The sequence below is a fragment of the Dromaius novaehollandiae genome, chromosome 7 (assembly GCF_036370855.1).
Source record: "Dromaius novaehollandiae isolate bDroNov1 chromosome 7, bDroNov1.hap1, whole genome shotgun sequence".
Lineage (NCBI taxonomy): Eukaryota > Metazoa > Chordata > Aves > Casuariiformes > Dromaiidae > Dromaius > Dromaius novaehollandiae.
The window spans coordinates 42665596-42690909 of record NC_088104.1 but is presented as its reverse complement, the minus strand read 5'-3'; the positions used below and the strand labels follow the sequence as shown (position 1 = coordinate 42690909).

Sequence of the window (25314 nt, the reverse complement as noted above, 5' to 3'; positions counted from 1 at the left end):
AGCTTTCTTCCTCCACAAAATGAGACTTGCATCGTCTGTTTGCGATGTCGGTAGCAAATGTAATAGAGAGGGATGTTTCCAAAATCCTGAGAGGTGCTGCTTGAAGACAATAAAGGAAAGACTACAATTTCGTTTTTTGGATACAAAGGAAGAAAGGAAAATGTGGACAGGTTTATTTGTTTATCCTAGTATTAAAGCAGAGATACGTTTCATCTACAGAAATATGTTGAAAAATGAGTTTTCCAATGTGTATGCATATTATATGTGCCTTCAAAGTCTTAGGAGAACAGAACTGTAAATGTAGATGTAATTCTTAAATGAACTATTATGGGACTCTGAAAGTAATGAATCATGGCCTTGCAGCAGTACTATTAATATAGGCTGAGTGGAAACTATTTGTCCTGTGAGTTTCAGCGCAAGGCAGCTGAGGTTTTTTTAGGATATTACAAAGCTGTATCTTGCAGTCAAACTATGTATCATGACGAATAAATGGATAATATCCTAAATATTTGCCCAGAGTGGTGAGTTATGTATGCAGGTGATGGGTGGAGTTGCAAGGTGGCTTCTGTTCTGCTTAAGGATTAGTATTGGGGGGGGGGGGGGTGAGTTGGAGCCGCCGAGCTGCATGTTGGGTTTCTTATCTTTTCAGGGTTTATATTTGTCTGTAAAAGATTGGCCTGTTTTATTCCTGCTCGAAGCCCCGTTTCCCTTCTCTCTTGAGAAACTAGCCGTGGCACAACACAGCCTGCAGACAGAAATCCTGCGCTGGGTGTGACCGTGTTGGAGGCCAGGCTTCCCTGGCGCGTGTTTGCACTAGCAGCGGTTGTCACGTACCTTAAAGAAGGCCGCGGTCCCTTCCGTCGTCTCCTCTTTGCCTTCGGACACAACCTCCGTTGTAATGATAGGTAAGGGGGTGTTTCGAGGCCCTTCTTGCCGCTGAGTTTGATTTTTAGGATTTAGGCCCATGTTTGTGTGTGAACGCGTTGGGTTGTGTGCGAGTGTGCGTGTTTGCAAAGGTGAGGTGTGTTCCCCAAGCAGCGATAAGGAGTCTGTGTCCGCAGAACCTGGGCTGCTGTCCCGGGCGCCGTCTTTTTGCTGCTGTTCGCTTTTCTTAGTACCTTCGATGAGCTTGGAGTTAATCTACCAGATTTCTGAAAGTGTCAGCTGTTTTTTTTTTGGTTTTTTTGGGTTTTTTTTTTGGGGGGGGGGGTTGATTTGGTCTGTTTTTTCCAGCTTCTAAATTTGTAGGCTTCACAAGAGATGTCTTTTTGTACTGAATTCTCTCCTGGTACCTGTTTTTCATACGTTCAGATTAGCACTATAGTACATGCAATGCCTATTTTATTGTGAGCGTTCTTCCTACTTAAATGTCTTCGTAAATTAATGTCACTCATGCTGCGTCTAGTGTCAGTCCCGTTCCAAATGGGGAACGGACAGACATAAATACAGTGAACTGAAGTCACACTGCTGAGCAGAGCTTCACATCTGTTGATTGTCTTTCCGCCTGCAGGGGAGGTACGACGGGGTAGATGCTTCGTTTTAGAAGAAATTCATAGGTGGGCTAATACCCACTTGCAGACAGGGCTCTCTGCTGCTCTGAGTCATTCCCTTCTCCCGACTCCCTGCCCTTCAAACTGCTGCTCTCAGCTTAATGATGCTAAATAGCTTTGGCTGGCAATCGAGTCAAATGCCGACACTGAGCATCGCTGGCTTCCTCGACTGTGGTTCAGCTCGTCTCGTTGTAGAGCCCCACGCGCCTGCTCTTCCTTTAGCTGCGTCGAAGGAATTCGGTGGAGCGTCGAGCACCAGGAGGAAGGCGAGATTAGGAGGAGAGCGTATCCGTGGGTGAGGAGATAAATGCCGCTCTGGGGAAATCTGTTGGGACCTGTTTGCAAATCCAAGCAGAATGGGCCTTGCTTCCCATCAAATCATTTCAGACACACTTAAGTGTGTGTTTTGGATGCTGTCAGCTTCTGTTACTAAAAGACGGAAGGTCACTAGTACTAAAACGACATGCTGCTCACGATCCTTCAGGTCGTACCCGAGAGTCTGCTGCGCGCTTGGGTGTTTTAATTAAGCGCGAGGTATGAAACGCTCCTCAAGTAAATCAACTAAAACAAACATCTCGGGTTCTATATTGATTTGGAAAGTAATTTTGTAAAAAGGGGCAGACTTGATAGCTTATGCTTTATATAGGGAGCATTAACATCTCTAGTGCATCTTCCTCGTGCCAAGTCGTACAAAACCTGTACAGGTTTGCCAGTAAATGCAGGAGGTTTTAACTTCAGCTAACCAAGCAAACCATGACGAACCACCTATTTTAAACCAAGATGAAAATTTGCGTATTCCTTCATGTGGGGTTATAATGGTGCTTTGGCTTTACATGACTTGCACCAGTCTCCTCTCCTACCCTGTTAAAACTTGTACATATAAGGAAAGGTGTGTTTTTCCTGAAGATTAACTTCAGCATCCATCCGACCGGTCGCTGGGCTACCTTGAGGAAAGCTGCTGTAATCCAGAAGTGCATTTGCTGTAGTGGTTGGGACTTTGGGATTCCTGCGTTGCCTGATTCCGTCTCCTGCACCAAGGTGAGATGTTGAGCCGTCTCCATTTCTTACCGAATGACTTCACTTGGATGTAAGGACGCTTACAGAAGAAAGCGCTTGAGGGTTTTGAGCACTTGAAGGACTTGCTGTGTGTTTCACTGCAGCGGAGTGGACAGGCGTGCCAGCCCAGAGGAGGGATTCCCCTGCCGTTAGTGCCCATCCGCAGACAAGCCAGCTAGTTCAGGTGGAAAGCACCGCTCGAGGACGCTGCCAGGGATGAGGGCTTGGGCTGTCAGTGGGAAGAGAGCGAGGAGCAAGACTTGAGCAAGAGCCTGAGGCACCTCTCTTCTGTGTCAGGTGTTTCAGGTTGCGTAAAGACCTGTAGTATTTGCTTCTCCTTGCAGCTGTTTTAAGTTTTTGCTGCCCGTTGCCCTTGCTGAAGGATGATAAATTCTTTCTAGATGTGTTAGTTTATATTTTCATATGCACATCAAAGTGGATTTTAGACTGTTCAGTTCAGAAATTTCTTTTAAAGCAAAGCTGAGTCCTTTATCCTGGAATGAAGGAAGATGCAAATTAAGAGAAAAGATAACTTGTAGGTTGGTTTCTTCCAGTAACGAGTGGGTGAAGTGTTTTACTTTAATTGCTTCTCAGCAAAAACTCACCAAATGTGGATTGTGCCAGCCAAGGAGCTCCTGGATTCCTGTGTTAAATCTGAGGCTCCAGATTTTTATAAAACAGAAGGACCAAGAGAAGATTACGTGAATTTTAGGAGCTGACTGGATGATAAGCTCCATAGGTGGTTTTGGAGTCTGATCAAAGGTGGAGACTTCTCTGCAAAACTGGCAACCTGTTTTCTAGATGCAGAGCTTCCCCGTGCATAGGTAGGTGCTCTCCCGGGGACCGTGGTGCGAGTGAGACCTCCGTGCTGCATCTCATTGAGAGGAAGCAATCCTGGCTTTTCCAGGGACAGTGGGATGTGGCTGGGGTCCAGGCACTGCCACCGAATCCGGCTGAAGTATCGCTCCATGAATGTAAAACAGCGCCAGTGCTGCAAAATCTGCTAAAATATTGTCGGCAGCATGGAAGATGTGACGGGAACAGCGTGCTCTGCCAAGGTGAAACCCTGGATTCCTGAGCTGGGGCCGGCAGCTCGCGGAAAAACCGAGCGCAGCTGCGGGGCCGAGGCCCTGCGCGGCTCCCCGGCCTTTGCCGGCTGCCCAGGGGCGCGCACGGGGCTCAGTTGCTAGGTAGCAACCTGTTTTGCTCGTCTGCAACCTAAGAAAAACCGGGGCCAGGAAGAGATGACTGATAGCGTTCGCTATTGTTGCTGCTGCAAAATTTCAATGGCTCAGCCGAGCTGTTCAAGCCTCTGCGCGCCCGATGGCTTCCTCCCCGCGCTGAGGGTTTCCTCCCTGGGCTCTCGGCTTTGTGAGGCTGCGGTGGATACGTGTGTTTCAGGTGAAATCTTGAGGTGAAATCAGGTGGATTCAGGAGCTGTCCCTTATTTCTGTGGAGTCAAGGTTTCTGCTCTGGTGGGTCTTGGGGTAGTGTCCCAGTTGGCCAGCCTGCTCTGAAGCATGCCTGTGTGTCATTTTAAAACATTCACGTACTCTAATCTGTCCGATTTTTTTTTTTCCTGTGGTGTATTTTAGTCATTTAGGAGAGGTGAGAGTCCAATGTTTTGTCACCGAGGGCGTAACTGCTATTTCTCGAAGAGCAAAACCCAGTACTGATGCCTCCAGGTGGGATCACCTGTTCGAAGCCCAGGTCTACCCAGCTCGGGGCACCATGCTGATACAAACGCAGCAAATTAGCAGCAGTTTAGGGGTTTGTTTCTGAGAGGTGAATGCGGACGGTGTGAATACCTACGAGCATCTGCTTGAGTGTGGCCGAATGTGATCTTCTGATTGCGTGGCGACGTCTGAGCAGCTGTTCAGAAGCTGCTACCTTAAATCCACGAGTAGCGGGTAGAAATTTGGGCAATGCAAATAGGATCATGCAAATGTGAACGGATCGGTAGCTGGCCGTTGCCACAGCAAAGAGCGACCGGCAACTTTTCAGGAGCTGGGGAAAGCTGAAATATTTGGCCTTTTTCCAGGCGAGAGATGGGACGCCCGTGCCGGCCGGGCCGCCTGCCAGCAGCGTGACCCCTCCCCGGGGCGGCCTCCCGCTCGGCAGAAACGCCTGTGCACCCTCCTGCTCGAGCAACCACGTGAAGGGCCGGGCTGCACCGGTTTTCCTGGGATGCTAAGCAAATAAAAGCAGAAAGCTCGCGGGCAGCGGCGCGGCTCGTTCGGCTCCCTCCCTGGGGCGAAGCGCAGGCCGCGGCCATGCAGGGGGAAGCAGACTGCTTGAGCCCGGCAGCGCAGGAGCTGGTAAGGCGAGGGGAAGCGGCGGGGGGACGAGCTCCTCTGGTTTGCCCCGTCTCCAAAAGTTAAACGCGGTGATTGACTCTGGCAGCGTTTGTGTGAGTCCAGCGCTTCCCTGGCTGTTCAGCCTCTCGGTGGGTCCCGTGCCCCCTGGTTGCGTGCGTTTGCAGTGAATTTGCATGTATGAAACATAAGCGTTTGCCTCCTTGACAGGGACAGCGGCTTTAGTTGCGCTATGTATTTTTCCGACCTGCTTTCCAGAAGTCCTTGAAAGGCAGCCCGTGTCGCTCGTGTGCGTTAAACTTCCTGGATGTTTATCAAGCCGCTGCGCTCTGCTGCGTTTCTGAGGCCGCTGCCCTGCAGCCTGGGTGCGAGAGCAGGGCTTGCAGGCACGGCGCGCGTCTCCAGTCCTGGCTTCGGCAGGTGCTTTTTGGTTTGTGCATTTTTTGGAGGGGGGGCAATATTTGGAAGAGTGAGAATTTCGTCTCGTTATGGACATAGTGCTTAATTACAGCAGCTCTGTGCTGGTGACGTTAGCAAAACGTCACTGGCTGACAGTGGCAGAAAGTAGCTAACTCCTTCCAAATGCTTGGGATTCTCTCGGACCGCCTTTAAAAACCGAGATATTAAAATCTAAGCTACTTACTACGCCCTTTGGCACGGGAGCAGACATGCCGGATGATTTTTGTTTCACGTTTTCTGAGCAGACGTTTTCAAAACAGCCCTGCGCGTCCCTACAATTTTACTGGATGGATTACTCGGCTGCTGCGCCGAGCCGTCGCTCTCCCGGCTCCCCGTTGTCACCGTAGGAAGGAGACGGAAGCTGTCACTCAAGCCCATCATGGGCTCGTCTGTCAAAACCGTGACGCCGGTACGTGCTTGGTGGAAGGGAACGCTTGCACGGATAGGGAGAAGAGTTGCGGGTTAGCGTTGGCACGCGTGCTGCCCTTTATTGGCAGCGTGCTTTCAGGAGAAAGGTAAGGAGCCGAGCAGGACGCAGACCGACCGATCCCTACGTGATTCATGGGCGGGTTGTCATGAGTAAGCGGTGCAAAGTGTACTTATGGCTCAGGAAAGGACGGTGTCTTTATTTTTCGTGATGTTTATGAAGCGTTAAGTCAAGCTGTGGCCTTGCTAGCTCCTTAGCAATAGGTCATTGGTCTTATCCCCTGGATAACCTTGAATATTTCTTCTACTAGTAGAATAAATAACTACGAAATACTTTCTAATCTGTCTTTAGGCCAACTTAATACCCTTAAAAATCCAACCGGTGTAAACTTTATAGTGTTTGGCAATATCCATGACTGACACGGTGGCTTTAAATGGATCTTAATTTCAAGATATTTTAAAAATTGCTTACTTTTTTTTCTTTTAAATAAAATCTGTGGCTGAGTTGAAACAGCTTGCTGTCTCCGAGGTGTGTATTTTCCTCCTGTGTTTGCCGTGTGAGATATAGATGCAAAAAACACCGGCTGGTGTGTATGTGCTAGCTTGACCTCTAAGCGTAAACGTCACTTATAGACCATCTCGTGTCTCTGCCAAGGAGCGCAGGACAGCTCACGCCAGCCTCCCGAAGCGCGTCGATGGGAACCGTCTGTTTTCAGGTGAAAATGAGATGGAGAAAAGCCTGGTGATGGGTTAGTGGCTTGTTGCGTTGGTCTCCTGGGTTATAGGAATATCGCGAATCAGGTTTGCGAAAAAGAAGTTTTAAAATTGTTAACAACAGGCATTATCGCATCTCTTTGGGCTGACGAAGCATAACTTAAAGAAGAGGAATGAATGCTAGCATATAGCACATGAGGAAAAAGCCTTTCATGCTTGATATGGTTTGGGACAATGTCAGTTGTGAAAAATTACGCTTAGGCCAAAAGCCACTTGCCGGCTGCATCTGAAGCATATTGGCAGCAAGTTGAAATCGGCGCAAGAATAGTTCTTGTGGACATATATCGGGTTGTTGCACACAGTTTGCAGGTATAATTTAGCTGGGCACGCATATGTCTTAAAATCGCTTTGACAACATGATCAGAGGGCTTTCTGAACAGGCCTTATGCTGGCAAACTATCATTTCAGGCCTCCACGAAAAACAAGTGATACTGGTTTTGGTTATTCGTCTTAGAAGCTGGTTACTTGGAGGACCCGGTGCGCTAAGGGGTGCTGCTTGGAGCTGGAGACCCCTCGCAAGCGCAGCTGCGTGGTAAGGCGACCGAGTCATTTGTCGCTGCTCAAAAAAAGCAGCACCATTTCCTGCTTTTGTTGGCCGGTTTCTTGGGGCTTCCAGTGCCACAATGAGCTCGGGGCCGTTTCGGAGAGGAAAGGCTCCGCGGACGCGCGCCTTCAGGATGTGTGTCACCCCGCCGGGGCACCTCCATAATTCTCTCGTCGGCGCTAGGTAACGCGCGGCTTCCCCGCGCCCGCAGCGGACGCCGTGCTCCGGCCAGGAAATCCTGATTTCCGCGTGCATTGTCTGGTAGACGTACGCCGGCCCGGCAACGCCGGCTGCGGGTGCAAAGAGGCCTTGCCTCCGGTTCCCGAGGGGTGTCCACAGTGGATGCGCACGGCGGGAGCGGCTCCGGAGCAGCTCTAGCGGTTGTGCTTCCATCTCTCCCCGGCGCCCCGCTTTGCAGGCAGGAGGAGGAGATGTTTCTCCCCTTTTCCAGCCGAGATAAAATATCTGGGGTGCTCAGTTTTCTCCCGTTCAGAGCTGAACGGGCTGAACTCCTCAAGGCACGATGAAGGTCTGCCGCTACCTAGGGCGGGATTTTTCTTGTACGACTAAACGAGCCGTTAGACAGGGGCGTCGAGTGCGGAGCAGGTGGACCCACAAAAGCAGCAAGCATTTTATAGCACACGCATGCGCTTAGCTTGGGGCTCAGCGCCTGTAAATTCTGGGGGGGGGATTGCAGCAAAGGACACAAAATGCTGCTGGTTGGAGTATTAGGGCAACGTAAATAAAGGCAATTTTTTGAGCTGGTGTGTGTTTCCATATGCTTCTCAGCAGCGTGGTTGCCTTCTCCTCCCGCTTGGCCCCCAGGGCTTTGCAGAGCCCCTTTGGGGGTTTTGGTGCGACGTGCGTAGTGAAGCCGGAGCTGCCAGCTCTCCTTGTCGGACGAGCAGCACTTCATGGAAGGGAAGCTGCAGAAGCTTTTTAACGATTGCAATTAGGCCTCGTATTTTAAGGTTTTGCCAGCGCTCTGTCACTTTTGATTGAGGCCTGTATTACTCACCGAGTTGCTGGTGAATTTTAGATGGGTTTAAGATTGCTTCACCCTTCAGTTTTAGCAGTGTGGTATTTTTTTCTCTCTCCATCTTAAATCCTTTGAATAATTATTTATTTTGGCAGCCTCGAGACTGATTTTCAGCTTTTGCAGGCTGAATTTTAAAAGTCCCCGTGAAGTTACCGGTGGTTATTACACGCAGCGGCGCTGGGTCTCTTGCGGGATTGGTGTCTCGCTGTGTCCGCCAGCTCCCTCGAAGGTGACTTGGGGCTGGTCTTCGACAAGTTTATCTGCTCGTGCTGGAGGGAGGCCAAATTCATTCAGGCAGAGCCTGTTTTGATTTAGTCAGCAAAGGGAGAGATGTGAAATTCAAGTTGCTGTTTGCAGGCTGTGCAAGAAATCGAGATATTTATAGCCCAGAACTGTTAATGTGAAAATAGAGCCCGAGACTTCCCAGGAGTGCGGTTTGGAAAAACTCGGGCGAGTTTAGTCATGCCGCTGCTTTTGAGGAAGGGCTCCTTTATAAAGCCGACGCTCCCATCTAAAAGCCTGTAGCCGGCGAAAAAAAAAGCCGTACAGCGGTTGTTTGATGCGTTTGGCTTGCTGATGGGGGCTCGCTGCTCTCGGGAGACGAGCTGTGCTCTCGTGCAGTGAAATCTGCATGCAGCAGTGCCCGTTCGACTTGCTGCTGGATTTACTGGACGCCCGAGTTAGTACGTGGCTTTTGGGTTGGCTTTTGGGTTGACTTCTGTAATGCCCCACACGATAAAGTGCCAGGTGTAGCTCGATCCCTACCCAGATCGCTGTTTCATTGAACTTCTCCCATCTCATGAGTGACTCTTGGTTTGTCACCAAAGAAGGTCAGAAGTGCTCGTTCTGCTTAAGTCATGCTATCAACTAAAGCATGGTAAAAACGGGTGTGAAGAGCGTATCTTGTTGATTTACCGAGCAGCCTGACGATGGCAGAGTACCTTCCCACGTGCTCCCCGAGGGCTGCTGCGGAGCCTCAGCTGCACGGAGCCGCAGACGTTGAGGTGAGATGGTTGCCTTGCGCGGCTGTGTGCCTGGTTTTGCTCTTTTTCATGTAATGACTTTCGTGGGTGACCCGTGGATTTTCTGGAGCTCTTACTCATCCCTACGTTGTGACGGGAGGCTACGTAGTTTCTTAAATCGCTGCACTTGCTCCGGAGCAGAAGTGCCAAAGTGGGATGTGTGTTGAGCAAGGTGTTGATAAACCTTTCTTAACCAATATCACCTGAGGAAAAATAAATTTTGTTTGGAAATACTTGGTTCGTGCTTAATCATCATCTTAATGAGCTCGGTACTGCCATGTAGGTAGAGACCGTTGCTTATTGTATTGATGGTATCGCTCCCCTGAGAGCTCGTTCTCCCTGCGTGTTTGTAGCCACATGTAGTCTCGTTTTACTGCTGATTTGAAAACCCGTTAGGGAAGGAGGGCCGGTTTTTTAAAAACCAGCTTTTCTAGCCCAAAGGAGGTGGTACCTCTGTCAGAAACCCCGTTAGAAATAATACCTCAAACTTCCAGATAGTGCCCAGGCACCGCAGCGAGCATGTTTTAAAAATGCAGTGGCCAATTTGTAGCATTTGGTGCAAGATACTGGGCCTTAAGGAAGGAACTAATAGTGGTGTTTGAGCACGTGGGGTGAGATGCCTGCGAATCCCAGAGCCAGGCTCTCCGTGGGTGAGGGACAGGGGCCTCCAGCTTGAAAGAGGACAGCTTCAGACTTGACACGGGGAAAGAAAAAAATAACCGTGAGGATGGTCAGGGCCCCGGAAAGCCTGTGGGACCCCCAACCTCGGAGGTTTTCAAGACCCGACTGGACAAAGCCCTGAGCGGCGCGGTCTTGGTTTGGTTGACCCTGTCTGGAGCAGGAGGTTGCGCTGGAGACCTCCCGAGGTGCCTCCCAGCCCGAATGCTTCGGTGCTTCTTTGTTTTGCTGCGTTAAAAATGAGTTGGGTTAAAGTACTAATGTTCTGGTGGAATAACGCTGGGTTGGCTTCTTGCAGAGGCACCAGGATGACATGTGCTAATTGTGGCGTTTGATATCTTAAAAAGTTAAAAGGCTATTTGAAAGGATCCGGAGTATGTTGGTCTTGTTTGTATTAACACATATTTGATGAGCCATGTGGCCGCAAAAGGAAAGAATGTGTAAATAAAAAATGTACTGGTCCCAGGATGCAAACCACTGTTAGTCAAAGATACAGAGTGAAAATGTATTTTTACTCTCACCTGTCTTAGAGGATTGAAAATTGACTTTGTATGAGCAGATGGAGACTGCAAGGGTGAAACAGAGTAAGTTAGAGACACCCCTTGGACAGGCAGCGACAAATACGTCACTTCGAACTGGAATGTGGTGTCATGTGGAGGTAAGGTCAGGTACTGTGATGTTCCACCAAGAAACTTAATTTACTGCGGTTGGTTTTGGTGTCTAGGGAACTGGTGCGCCTTGTTTTCAAGGAGGATCTAGAAGAATTTGCAAAACATTTGTTTCATTTTTCACGTTGCTTCACTGCGTTGTTATGTTCCCTTCTGGACAATATACGGTTCTGTGACACAGCTAGAAGGCATCTAAATCCTTCGGCCCTTGTGATACAGGGAAAACAGAAGGTTTAATGTACGTGTGTGTGTTTTAAGCACAGTATCTACATGCAGGCATCTAGCATTCAACCAACTATTGAAATTTGTAAAGGAGGTATCTATAACAATACCAACCTAAACTTGTTTCTGTCTTTTCTGACAGGAGGGAAGTTATAAAAGAGTTATGTATTGCTCAGTGTATTTTGCTTCTGGAGATTTCGGAGTCCTTTGTTTTCCTTATGGGAAAAATATCGCTGCTAGTTTGCAGTGACGTTATTCTCGCCTTTCCCCAAATCAGTCCTGTGCTTTTTAGTGCGCTCCAGTGCAATTCTCAAATCTGTCTGCAGAGTTGGGAAAGTTTACTTTCTTTTCCATTTTATGCTGTTTCTTAAGATTTACAGGTCGTGTCTCAGCGTGCACGATCACCTCTCTAAATTGTAAGGAGTCAAACGCGTTATTTAAAGCTGCATCTCCTGTTTTTTCTCTCTCTCCCCAAAAGTACTTTAATGAGCTGGAGCCCTAGGAGCAAATCTCCCCTTCCTTAGAGTAGGTGCAGCAGCGCAGGAGGTTTTTATTTGGATAGCTACTGGCAGAAGGTAATTGTTGCTATTTTGCATCATATGAATCATCTCTCAGTCTCCTATGATGAGTAGCGCAGAATAGTCCTTATGTCTGAGACCGTCCTGGATTTACAACGGTGCCTTCTGTAAGATGGATTTACAGCAGCTTTTTCCAAGGTATTTAAATTTATTTTCACATAAACAGAACTGGATAACGTCAAGTCAATACGATGCTCGTTCAAATGCTGTGATTTCTTGGGTCAAAAAGTCCTTTCCAAGGGACATCCCACAGCGTGTTTATTCAGTGGGTGCCTTAAAAGATTTCAAACACTGCGGGTAAATTATAATACCGCTTGGCAGGGTTTCTGACTAATATTTGTCCAGTGGCAGAGCTGTGGTATTTTGGACAAACTCTCTTCCAGGTTGGCAAGCGCTGTTTAATCCCCAGTGACCTGAGGATGTTTGTGGCGATACATGTCTTCTACGTCCAGCGGCCGGGCGCACCGTCGTTCAGCTCTGTAACTAACAGCCCTCGGAGGTGACGGGAGCTGAGCGTTTCCAGGTGCAAACGTGGAGGTCTCTTAGAGGCAGAAAACCGCAGGTGTATTTTGCAATGTCTTTCCGAGGCAGAGCTGGTTATCTTGAAATTCAAGCAGTGAACCGAAATCCCAAGGCTCTGTATACAGCCAGCGTAGTCGCTTCGTCCTTTCCGCCAGGGCATCTTACCTTTGCAGAGGACTTTGTTGTTGCAAGTAGTTGCTAAAGGCAAAACCATCTGTGGTGTAAGAATTAAAAACTCATTTCATGTAAATATATTGTATTTGCCCAACGGGGAGCTGAAATAGTCATTGAAATCTGCCTGCAAAGCAGTTAAATTTTAGGGGCAATGGAATGAAGCAGAGGAGGATTTTGCAAACTGAAGGACATCAGTGTTTGAGGGGTTGCTTTTGTGGGTTGTTTTTGTGCGTGTTTCTTGTTTTTCTTTTTTAACATAGCATCAGTTGCATGGACTTTATTTTTGCACAGTGGCTGTTTTTTTTTTGTTGATGAGTTAACTGCAGCAGCGCTGCTAGGTTCCCACCCGTGCTCCAGCTTGCTTAGTTTTTTGCTTAGCCCTTTTTCTCTTACCTGAAGATATGAGTCAACCTACTCCCTCTTCTACTCCCTCTTCTACTCCCTCTTCTACTCCCTCTTCTACTCCCTCTTCTACTCCCTCTTCTACTCCCTCTTCTACTCCCTCTTCTACTCCCTCTTCTACTCCCTCTTCTACTCCCTCTTCTACTCCCTCTTCTACTCCCTCTTCTACTCCCTCTTCTACTCCCTCTTCTACTCCCTCTTCTACTCCCGCCTCTTTTCCGTTTAGTTTGGGTGGTGAATGTACTTGGAGAGGGGGGAAGAAGGAATGACATTTTGTGTTTCCCTCCTGTTTAGGCATACTGAGCAGAGGAACAAGCTGCTTTCCGATTCTCTGGGTGCTTGACCTTGATATTGTTGTAGCTTGGGCTGTTAGACTGGCTGTTTCACTCGCGGTAAACAGTTTTAGGAAGGGAGGAGCTCGGTGTCATCCCGGAGTGGCTTGTCAGAGCGATCCCTCTTACCCTCTGCCGAGCTCCTCTTAGTCGCGCCGGGTGAACTGCTCCCCGTCGGCACTGTACTGAGCCTCGACCGAGTTTTCATCTTCTGTACAATGTTTCTTGGTTTTTTGGCCCGGTATTAAAAACTGCATATAAAAATGTTGCTTTAAAGCACGCTCTGGCCCTTCGAACCCCGTCGAAATGAGGAAGTGCCGTCGCTCTCACGGGAGGCCCGTCCTTGGCAGCCTTCCACCGGCGCGAGGTCTGGACGTCAACGCCAGCGCTTGGCCACCTCCGCGCAGCCCGTGCGTCTTCTCGGGCTCCCTGCCCCGTTGCCCCAGCCGCCTCGGGCCCGACTGCGCCGGGGCAGGCTGAGCAGCGCCGCGCCGATGTCCCGCTGCCGCGTCCGCGCCGGGAAAAACGGCGCATCGCGGTGTTTGCTGCCGGTCACGTTAATTCATCGGTGGAAAGTCATGCGCCCCGCAAAAGAAAAAAAGCAAGCAAAACCGGCTTCTCTTAATAAATAAATAAAGCTGTTTTCTCTATCCATACAAATAGTAATTAAAAAAAACCCCGCCACACACGAAGAACTTTTGAACACGACTGCTAGCTGAGGGTAGTGTCTGCACGGGGGTGTATTACCTGCCTCCGAAGCATAACAAATTACAGAAGGCAGGGCCACTGCTTGCAATAGGGAATTAACTCCTACGGATCTGTTTACAGCCTTGCCGAGCCTAGTCACCCTCCTTCGTGCCCCGCTTGCGGAGCGTGCTTCGCGTTGGGTCGCCCAGCTTTGGTTTCATGGTTGTGTTCCTCTTTGCAGGCTGAAGCAAGGCTCGCGGCAAAGCGAGCGGCGCGGGCGGAGGCACGGGAGATCCGAATGAAGGAACTGGAGAGACAGCAGAAAGAGGTACGTCCGAGGCTTTGGGGAGGCGTTTTGACCATCTTCTACCCTGAATGTAATCCAAGGTCCTGGGAGAAAGGGTTTATCTTTGTTTTGCTGAAACATTGATAGTCCCTGCGGAGCTAGTGTTGCTCAGTTAGTTGATCGTGGGATATGAAATAGCCTGAAAAAAGAGAGACCGCGGCAATAATTTTATCTCAGTGAACCCAATGTAATTATTCACAACAAGCACCGGTGGTTAGTTTGTAATCACTGTTTAATATTAAACTTTGAGATATGCAACTTGTACGTGCACCGGGGGGGGGGGGGGGGGAAGGGAGGTGCTCCTAGCACTTCACGAGAAATCTAATGAATATGGAAGAGTCTTGGCACTTCTGTGACTCTTTATTTGCAAGTTGTTTTGCTTTATTGCTGCTATGGTCAGCCCTGTTTCTAAAAATGATGGCCTGCTGTGGGTGAAAGTCATGGCAGAAGTTGAACTTGGCAAAACTTTGCCTTCCTCAACGTATTGGAGTTAAATCCCTAGCATAGTCTCTCCCATATCTTGGAAAAGCGAGTTGTTTTATACTATCAGCAAAATTGCACGCTGGCGTACAGAGGCACGGTAGGAGATTACAAGCTTCCAGTGAAGGAATGGTCTTTAATGAACTTAAAGACTAAAAAGGCTCATTCTCCTGTTGTGTTTAACAAAAAGGAGGTGTACTAGATGTCCTTTCCTCCCCACCAAGAGGTCGACCCCATCATTTGCATTCAAGTTTTAGAAGCTGAAAGGGTGCTGTAGGAACATGGCTGCAAGCACAAGTTGGCAGAGGTGGCTGAGCCAGCGATGAGGACCGAAAGGGTTTAAAGCTTGCATTTGTTGATATGCGTTTAATGAATGAGCAGAGTAGATATAACAAGGCCAATAGCAATCGTAATTTACCTTCTTCAAACTTTGAAGGGAGGGAAAGAATGAAGGAAATTAAGGGGGGAAAAATACGAGGGAAGAATAGATGTACATCTCTGCTTTCAGGTGCAGAGAGAAATCCAGTTTAGCTTTTAAAGAGTGAGTCAAGCTCTGGGCGCAGACTAGTGCTGCTGCAGGCTGCAATACTCGGCCAGGAACGGGAGCAGCACTTGGGCAGCTTGCCTGGGCTGAGCTCTGCGCTTGGAGCATCTCGTCTAGCCGAGGCACGCTTGGATGCGTCTTAACGCGCTGCAGCCGCAGCAGGGTTGGAGGTACCTTCAAACACACCAGAAGTAAGAGCTGCTGGGAGCCTTGCTAGCAAGTACAATGCTCGTGGAAGAGAGGGGGCTCGTAATCCTACTGCTCCTTCTTGAACGGTGTTTCTTGTAACCCCGGCCACAGTCAAAAGGCCTGGACTGCTGAAAAGCTTCCCGCTGCGCCTACAGCCGGAGCGATGGGATTTGCCTAGCAGCCTCGGAAAGATCCCCGGCAAACAAAAACGATGCCATAGCTATTTGGGCAGCAAACTAAATATGGGTGCTATGGCAGCTGACTGCGGTGGTACCATCTAATTTTAGATAATATGAATGCAGCTGGTTCTCCACCACCCTTACCTGAAAGATTAGAAACTGATGCTGCAAAGAACGTCCTAGTAAATGGAAATTTAGCCGTGAAGGCTAACTCTTGAAAAGACTGTATGCATGCATGCTCCTGCAGGTAATAACTGAAGAGTCAATGATCTGAGAATTTGGGAAAATCTCTTTATATAGATAGAAATTGAATGGTACAAGATGTCATTCTAAAATATCAAATTTGGTGCAAGCTAGCCCAAATAATTCATTATAATCTGTTTCATGATTCACTGGAATAAGTTATATAACGTGGCTATACAATTGTTTAATATTCTGCAAGCTCGGTCGTCCAGGAAACTTTCCAGCTAGCTTCATCGCAGCCTCCAGATGCGAGGTAGAGCTAGTGAGGACAGCTGCAGCAAGCTTTTCATTGGCACATGCATCTTGCAAACATAAGGAAAGACAACATAAATAAAAAATTTTCTAAGTAGCAATCAGCACGAGAGATTTGGCATCTACCCCTTCTTTGGAGGAGAACGTACTGTGATGCTGGTGTGTGTACAGCTTGTCGTCTGCCGTTTTCACTTCTCTTCACAAACTTTTCAGAGTAATAAATAGCACATTTCACACAGCTGCCATGTTAAATAACCCGGATTTAAAGCACTCGCTTTATTTCTTCAGAAGGCTTTTTAGAGGCAGTTACAGTAGTTAAAAAGCAATAAATAAATTTACTGCATGTGTGTGTACTTGTTCATGCTTAGAGCAATGTACATGCTCTGACAGGCTGCTTGTGCAGCACGGCTCGCTTGAGAATATATATTGTTGATGTAGGTTAAAAGTTTCCAGATGTTACCATTACAAGCTATAAGCATGGCAGTATAGCTCTCGCTGGCAGCAAAGTGGTGTAGTTTAACGATTTGGATTTGGTGACTGGAAATTGGCTCCTCTCCTGTCCGCCATCTAGTATTACAGACCTTAATCCGGGCTTCGTTTTCGTCATCTTAAAAAAATTGGGTAAATTTTTGAAACCTAAGATTATCTAAGAATCAAGAGTTGGCTCCGATTTTCTGAGTAACAAATTGCTCACTCTAGGGGTTAAAACGGAGAGGAAAAAGAATTCTTTTGTATATATATTTTTTTTCCTAGAAGCATGGCATAAGATATATTAAAGCCTTTTCTTTAAGAAATATTTTACAGTACTGTTCCAAGACACTTAAAAGCTGCAGCATTAGGGGTAATTGCAGTGAAGGTTTCACGTAGGAGTACCTTCTGCGTCTTCTGCTGGCAAGATTTTAAACGTCCCTTTGAGGATGCACACTCAGAGACCGCTGTTTAAACCAATATTCAGCCTGAAGTGAAAAGAGAATAATCTCCTCCCACTCTTTGACCTGCAGAGTAAGAGTCTTGCATGCCAGTTCAGCCAGCAGATGAGCCTGTGCTTTTGGTTAAAGGCAAGTGCACTCTGTCTCCCCACTTCATCCTCAGCTCTGACTTAAGGGCATAAAGTGAAGACCTTGCCTTTGCTGTCTTGTGGATTCCTCCTGTTCTGGCTCGCTTACTTGCACATACTTTTCCTCCTTTGGATTCATCTTTGGAGTAAAACATGCTACTAGTGTTTTCTGTGGTGGGTTTTTTCCATGTCTTCTTTGAGGTTGTCCATGGAAGTGAACTAAGCTCAAGTTCTGGGGGCAAAGGGCTTGCAAGCGCTCTCGGTGTCCTCAAGGGCCCTGTTGATTGCGACTCAGGCCGCTTTCTTCCCTCGCTTGGATTAAGCGTCCCCGAGTCTGCCCTGGCACGGCTAGCGCTGGCGGTGTCCCAGTCCCGGCAGCCCCAGAGGAAAGCAAGAGTCTGGACAGGAGGGAAGAGGCTGCCTGCGAGGCTTGGTGCACACGTGCCAGGGATGAAATCCAGGAGCATATGGAGCTTGGTCTGTGTCTCTCTTTCACCACCACCTGCTGTCGTGGCTGTGCTGTTATCCTGGCCATCAGCAATCAGCTGGGGCACAAGACCTCTCCCAAATCTTGCTTGGGCTGGACTCAATGGGGAGACCGGCTGTGCCGAGCCTGAAGCCTGGGAACTAAGACTTCCATGGTGGCGTCTCCAAGCTGGGCGAAGCTCTCAGAAAGCAGCCATGTGCAGATGTCCCCAGTCTGCAACAGAACTTGCCTTTACATGTTCCCAGCCCTAGTGAGAAGTGTTTGCAGACACGCACGTCGTGGATGAAACAACGCCGTGGAGAAGCGAAAGCTCGCAGGTTGAAACAGCCAGCTAACAGCGGCCACATCGAAGACGCGGTGGTGTCTGGCTTCTGTGCATGGGTCAGAGGCACGCTGTGTGTGCGGGAGAGGAGGCAAAGACCACGGTCAGCATGCCTCTTGGAGGCTGTGGGAGGCTCTAATGCCTTTTCCCTTTAGAGGTCTTCGTAGTGAAAGATAAGCGAGGGGATTAGTTGTGGGGGAATGCTTGTTTTAAGTGTGGGTCTCACTTCTCCCCCGTGCGCTTGTCGGAGTGGGAGTGCATACATCTGAGGCAGTAAGTTGGGCTCTGCCATTGCCCTTCGCAATTAGGTCGTGGAGGCAGCGGTCGAAAGGAGTCTGCCTTGTTTCCTGGCGTCAGCATCCCGCTTGGCCTGGAAGGTCGCAGAAGAGCGATGGAAAGCAAGGACCATCTGAATCTGCCAAAAGCTAAGAGACCGACCACCCTGCCTTCCTCCGAGCAGCCCGCGGGTTGCAGTCGGAGCAACCCGCTGCTCCCCCGGGGCCGCGCTTGCGGAGCAGAGGGTTAGCGCTGGTGTTCGTTCGGCACCAGGGTTTATCTGGGGAGGTGGCAGGGGGTCCTTGCCCCCAGATGCAAAGGTAGGTGTTCGGCAGAAAAGCGTGGGGAATTAAACTACAATTTCCTTTTGAATTTGTGTAGCTACCTATGTGTTTCTGAACGAGAAGGGTCTCTGGCTTTAGCAAGGCTAGGAGGGGCACAAGGAAATAGTGGGCTGGAAACACCTTTTCTGTTCTCATGTGGATTTACAAAGCCCATCAGTCAAGGGCAGCTCTCCCCTTCAGCAAAATTGAGCTTATATTTGTGTACTGTGAAAATGGTGCGAGACGGCAACAGTTTTGTAGAGGCAGCAGCGCGTTTGTTAGCACCTGCAAATGGTGCAAGGATCAGTGGAAACTTATTAAAAATTGAAAAAGCAACCCACAAAGAGAACGCTTTAATTCTCCCCGCTAATGCTAGCAGTACATGTGCACTTTCCGACTTTCCGACTGTTTAACAAGCTGCCGCTTTCCTGTGGGGTGAAAGATGTATGGTGTTGATGCTTTTGTAACTATGTTTTGTCAGTTCAGGACAATTTCTGCCCTCCACAGAAGGAAAGTTTTTTTTCCCATGGTTAGTGCTGTTTCCAGGTGAATATTTGGGCATTTATTTTTTTAAGCAGGGGGTGGGAAATGCCCGAGCTCCTCGCTCACCGCAGGATTATTCGCCCGTGCGGTGTGAAGTCTCGGCAGTGAAGGTTGAATGGAGCTCGAAGCGTCAAGCGGGTATCTGAGCAGAAACGCTGCGTTTTAGCTAGCCGCAGAGGCCTAGGATATAAACACAGCTTTCATTTTACCCGACTTTGCAGGGTTTTGGTGTGAATTTTGTTTTGTATTCGCGTGCCATTGTACGTTCTGCATCAATGACTCCTCCTTTTCGTAAGTGGTTGTAAGTACTGCACTGCTCTTTGTTCATTCACGCCAGCTGTTGTTTCCTTGTTTCTTTCCTTTCCTTTTTCCCGTAGATCTATCAAGTTCAGAAGGTAGGGCTTGGTTCTCGCTTTCTTGTTTGCATGTGTGTTGGTTTTTTTTTTTTCCTCCTCACGTTGCCAGTCCTGACAGCATTTTGGAAAAACCTCCCGAGTATGGAAGATGCGCAGCAGGCTTTATATTTCCATAGAGTTGCCCTCCCCTAGTCTTGTGGGGTGGGTGATGAAGAGGAGCAGGGAAGGTGACCCATGAAAAAATGTCCCTGGTCAGGCACTTAAGATGATCTCTTCCACAGACCGTCCGGCAAGGAAAGAGCAAAAGGGTAATTTGGCAAAGGAGCCATCGTAGGAGAGCGTATGGTGACTCCATGTGTCACGGAGAACCGTACAGCGGTTTGCATGGTGAAGGCCAAGGGTACCGCTGAAAATATTTCAGGCTGGGCAAGCATTTAGCAGGTGCCACCAGGAAGGATGACACCCGGGTGGCTTTGTCCATTAAAAAGTCACTGGAGTAAATTGGGGATGTGGTGAATTTGTAATCTGACAACAAATAAAGTATATTGCCTTTCTTCCAACGTGGCCTGAGCATTCAAAAATGCTTTTATATGCTTAGATTAATACTCTGTTCCCCTCAGTTTTAAGCCATGCTCTCTTCTCCCCCCGCAATTACCTGCTCGTGGCTGTAAATGCCAACCATGACGGTGGTATTAATAGCTGTAACTGAGGCCGCTCGCTGTGTAGCAGCACAAGTTTGCAGAAAATATTTTTTCTATGATGTCTAGCTCCTCTGTCTTTCCAGCACATGAACCACATAGTACCTCGAAGGAGAAGAGCTTTTGCGGGGAGCAAAGAAGCATATATTTCTTTAAGCCTGCTGTTTTCCACCTCATTGAATGATACTTTTTTTTCTGAAATGCTTATTGCTTGCTGAATGATGAATGTGCCCTAAACCCAAAGCCTGTTTGCTTGGTTCTGGCACTCCAGTAGCCCTAACTGCATGTTTCACTGGCCTGACCTAGCAATGCGCGCGTGCTTCGTGGAGATGCTGTCCTCAAGTGCGTATCTACATGAAGACATCTGCTGAAATCATCTGCTCTGGTGTTCAATCCTGACTTCACGGATTTGGTGACAAATATATCGTACCCTTGTTTTTATTTGCGGAGCTGACTGTGTACTGAGTGAATCAAATCAACGTCTTCCCATGGATCAACAGGCTTGTTATCAATCTCCTTGATGGGAGCTAATCCAATTTAATCTTCTGGTACGCGCGCAGCCCCGTGGGAGGCCAGGCAGTTGTTTACTCCCGGCGTTGTGGCGGGGATGGGAAGAAATGTGGGTTAACCTCACGGCAGCCCGTAGCGCGTGGAGCGGTTCCGCTGTCCCTTAGCGAGCAAATCGGATCTGCAGTTCTCTCTCAATGGTATTAATGTCATTAATTATTTAATTTTAATATCACTTTTCAGGGTAGAAGAGAACTTGAGGCTGGCAAAGACATCTAACTAAAGACTGAACGAATGGATAAGTGTAACTTCTTCTTTAAACCTGTGCATTCGTTCATGAAATGCCTCTTCGGGAAGGAGAGAGAGTAGCTGATTAGAGAAAGGAATGAGTAGTAGTTGATTTGGCAAAATACCTGATATTTGAAAGGTTACCAGTGCAGTCCAGTGTGGGACGTTCTGTTTAGCTGAATATAAATTAAAAATAGCCTCCTGGCAATTGCATTCGTTAACATTTTCCTTTGGGAATATTAAGCTTGTAGCCGTCTGATTTTAAATGGTGGAGGAGAAGGCTGGAAGTGGACCTGAGCTTGTGAGGAGGAGAACTCTGAAAACATGCAGGTCTTTAAGAGATGCTCTCTGCGTGCATTCGGCAAAACTGAATTGGGATGGCTTTGCCTGAAAGCGGAGAAAACGAAGGAAAGGAAAAAGAAGGGGCAGTAGACTTGAAAAAATTGTTAGCATGCTTATGGGTCCTTTCTACATGTGAGAAAGGACTCTCTCTTTTCACAGCGGGCTTTTGCTGTCGTTCTGGTTTGCTTTGTTTTTTAATTAAATTGATTTTGAGCATCAGGGAATCACGTACACATCTTTGGGGAGGAAAGAAAGCCTCTAATGAGGCTTTACCTGACCTGGTTGACGGTGAAGCGTGATCGCTGCGTTCTGCTCTTGGGCACGGTCCTGGCCAGCTGGACGCTGTAATTGCAAGGATGAGGGGCCGTTGCCAGGATGCGGTACGTAATAACATGTAATTTTACAACAGGCGGTGGTATGTACCACGCTTCTGCCGGGAAGTAACCGGTCTGAGCGCTTGTGAGGAAATGTTTAATGCTAGGTAAGGTGGTGCTCACTGCTTTCAGGCAGGCTGAAGGGAAAAAATCACTCAAGTGCATTTTGGCCGAGTGCTGCGTAGGGATGTGAGATGTCTTGGAGCCCATACTTAAAGGCTTTGCGAGGAAGAGCGAAGGGAATACCTCCGTGCTCGGTTAGGGATGTGGTCAGTCATCTCGCTGAATTGTCGTCTCTTTGTTGTCCTAGAGACACGTTTGCATGCTGGTTAAACCTGCATGTGCTGAATTTGTTTCCCATTTTCAAATTCGTAGGCTAAAAACCTCATTTCTAATGTTTCTCCTAAGCAGTTGGGCTGCTGTGAGGTCCCTCCCCTTGCTCAAAGCTGACAGTGTTTAAAGCAACTTTATACAGTCTGGGATGTCCTACCTGAGCAACTGCGTGCATATTCGACTTCGTGACAGGCTTTCTTCTCTGCAGACCTGTTAAGATGAAAGTGATCCGCAGATGCAGATCACCTCGTTGTCTAATGAGGAAGAAGCCTGAAGTGGGAATAACCTGATACAATATCAAAGAAAGTGCTTAGATGTTTCTTCAAGTTTATTAATAAATAGCGAGTGGGGCTTTTAAGGGCAAAAGTAAGACAGATTGCGTTAATACCATTGAATGAGCGCTAAGTAAGGAATATAATTTGGAACAAGATTCCAGTTTTTGATCGTGAGCTCGTGTTTTGACTGCTGATACTCCTGCCTTTCTGCCTCTAAGGAAGCAGGCAGTTATCCCACGAACCGCAAAGTGCAAAACTTAAATTGTTCTAAAATACATACTGTACTTCCGTAAGCCAGAATTTCCTTTTGCTGATTACTGTCTTTTAGTCCAATGATTTTTTTTCCTTCACACAAGAATGTTATGGGTATCATTATAAATGCAAACGTTTTGAGACGAGCTTCTAAATGCATGCTCAGGGAGGGAGGAGGAGAAGGCCTGTTAAACTTGCCAGTCTCTGACCTATTTGCTGTCTGGTGGAAATGCAAGTTCAGTGGGAAGTTGCAGATCTTATGCAAAGAAAATACGAACAGAGAAACAGAGCAGAAGAGGCAATCTTCGAGGAAGCCGTAGGACATTTGGTACGGAGCTGTGGAGAGCTTTCCAGCCTGGCTCACTAGGGTGAAGCACAGCCTGGCAGTTCCTCTGCTGTCCCCATTCGTGATACTGTGCCACTGTCAAGATGATTGAAGTCTAAGCAAAAATATGTCTTGCGCTGTGAAAAGGAGCTTTGAAGAGCTGCAAAAACAATGAATGAGGATGAATAAGAATGCACAGAAATTAGTTGTGTTTTATTCAACTTGTCTCCCCCGTTTGGTAAATCCGTACGGTAAACGTGATTTGACAGCGTTTCTCATCCTGAAAGTGGTGTGTGTTGAGATCCCCCATAATGAATCTTGACTTAAATGGGTCAGGAATTCAAGACTCGTTACACTCTCTGCTCCTTTCCCCAGAGCACTGGTTTTTTTGCATTGCTGAAAAACAAGAAGCTATTTAATACCCCAGCCTCGCGGGCGAATGCTCCTTTCCCTTCGCAAGGAAGCTTTTCTGGGCATGTGCCGGGTCCGACGCGGGCTTCAGGCGAGGTCTCCCACGGCCCCGTGTGTGGCTTTTCACTGGTGTGGTCATCTAACCCGTGTGCGTGAAGCTGTGTCTCTGCTGTGACCTGGCCGTGCATGTCTCCACATTCGGTGTTCACCTTTCTCGTCTAAACTCTGTTTTTTTCCCTTTTCTGTCTATAGAAATATTATGGTCTGGATACTAAATGGGGCGACATCGAGCAGTGGATGGTAGGCCTTGATCAACGCAGTTACCCAACTTTTACGTGGTGAACTTTTTGCACAGTTTAGAGTTTGAAATCCCACAGAGCAGGTATTTTCATGCATCAGAAATGCAGGTTGCAGTCTTTCCACAAAGATTGTTGCGGTCTGCATTTATACCTGAAATGTGGGTTTTCATCAGCTTAAATACTTGCAAGGGTTTGGTTAGAGCTGTCTCCCTTTACAAACCTCCACTTCCACCTGGTCACTTGAAAATTAGATTGGGACATAGACCCATTAAAGCCGCTTAAAATACGAGGAGTTTGCTTGATTTCTTGTGGATTTTATTACAATTTCTGTCTTTTCAAAGTCCACTTTTAATTCATTTTGGGGCAAGTTTTATTCATGCTGCTTCAGTTATCGTTGTACCGGTTCACGGCACTGTTCGGCTGCACTGTTACTGCTGCTGCGGCAGTGCAGACTCTTTCTGGTAATGCACTTTCCTGGATTTTCTTATTTGCCAAGCCACTGAAGTTGGTATCAAATACAGACTTAGCCCTTAAAAGCATCTGGCCATCTTAACAACCCCAACGTAAGATGAAAGGGTTGTTAAAGGGCTGGATTTGTTTCATTGTTTTAAAAATATATATATTTTTTTAATCACAAGTTTATGTAGTCACTTATGAGTGATACCAGATGAAAATTGTTGCTCCTGGGCCTCGTGATCCTGCCCTACAACCCGAGTAGCCCTGTCCAGATGCTTGCCGAGAAAGGCAAAACTGAGCAGCTGACCTTCCACGTGGAAGATGGATTTTGAAGGTCCCCAGCCTCCTTATGAGCCTCGACGATTGCTCTGCGTAAAAGCTGGTTTGGTCCCTGCCTTTTTGAAAGGCTGCTGCCGCAGGGACTGACCGTCCGCCCAAGATGCCCCGTTCTCACAGATGGGCCATTAAGTCTCTTTAAATCCATATTTGGTGAGCTTGGACTCGAGAAATCCCCTGATGGGAATCTGGATGGACCATTTTTAATGGCTGGACTCAAGCTTGCTTAGAAATCGGCTCACCTGTGACAACCATTAATTTACAATACTGAACTTTATTTTTCTTCCCTCCCCCCCCCCTTCTCTACCACTGTTTCTAAATTCCATGTAAAACCAGTTTGTTGCAACAATACTTCCAACAGCGTTTCCAGGATTAGTGCAATCTTTGTCCCGCAAACGGCGGCGGTGCCCTGTGTTGCAGAGGTGTAAGCAGACCCCGGATGCTTTTAGCCGGAGGAAACGGCCAGGCTGTGCCTCCCTGGCATGCCCACTAGAATGACAGTTGTCCTGCCAAAGTATTTCAGAGAAAATATTTTTCAGATTTATTTGGAAGGACTGTAAACTGGAAAGCTTAATTACAAACGCACTGTAAGTATACTGATTCCTAGATGCAGGGAGATGCACTTGGTTGTGCATTCAGAAGTCACTGCGTACAGTTTTCTGCAAATTTAATAGCAGCGTATAGAAGGCTAAAAGGGAGGGGGGCAAAGTTGGGGTCACGAATGAAGGAAATAATTTTGGTGTTTTATTTATTTATTTATTTTTAATGTCTTCCCCAGTTTGACGTAGCGTTACCTTCCATTATTTGGTTTAAACCTTACTGACTCCTAAACGTTACTGAAGTTTCACTGTGTCTTTCTCAAAGTGCCGCGCTGGTGTGTCTGTCCTTTCAACGCTTCATTCTTTGTTTTTTCTCTGCTGCCTTGGTAGGAAGACAGTGAGCGTTATTCCCGTAGAGCCCGAAGAAATGCCTCGGTTAGTATTTACTTTTGCTTGTTCCTTAGAGTTAGACGCTTCACGTGAAGAAAACAAAGTAGCGTATAAGGGCAGTCTCTTTTTTTGAAAGAAAAAGCAACCCCCCAAAGAATAACGATTAAAAACAGAACAGAACTGCTTCATGCCTTCTCTGCTCTCTCCCCAGCCAGATGAAATCGGCTGGGGAACTTTTGCAAATGGCCGGGATTAAAGAGGTGGGAGGTGGGAAATAACCTGCTGGGAACATTTAAAGTTCATTTATTCAGACTGTGAGCCAAAAAGGGAGCAGGGAAGACCTGAGCACGCTTGTAATCCATCCTGTAGTAAAATACTTGATGGCGATTCTTGGGCACTCTATGATTTCATTTACTTTCTATTTATAATTTAATGTATTTTTTA

At 47.6% G+C, this 25314-nt stretch overlaps 1 protein-coding gene across 4 annotated transcripts in view; it reads left to right on the top strand.

Moving 5' to 3' along the window:
• The window catches only part of LRRFIP1 (LRR binding FLII interacting protein 1), a 101670-nt gene that overhangs the window by 38408 nt on the left and 37948 nt on the right, over nucleotides 1–25314 (top strand). For 2 of the 4 annotated variants that reach the window (XM_064515373.1, XM_064515372.1), the window contains exons 1-3: nucleotides 4771–4924; nucleotides 13690–13776; nucleotides 24871–24915. In XM_064515373.1, the coding sequence (XP_064371443.1) occupies nucleotides 4880–4924; nucleotides 13690–13776; nucleotides 24871–24915 (177 nt within the window). In that variant the 5' untranslated portion in view covers nucleotides 4771–4879. Of the gene's footprint in view, nucleotides 1–4770; nucleotides 4925–13689; nucleotides 13777–19066; nucleotides 19085–23102; nucleotides 23151–24870; nucleotides 24916–25314 lie in introns of those variants that run through there. The other 2 variants (XM_064515371.1, XM_064515374.1) reach the window with 2 other exon arrangements.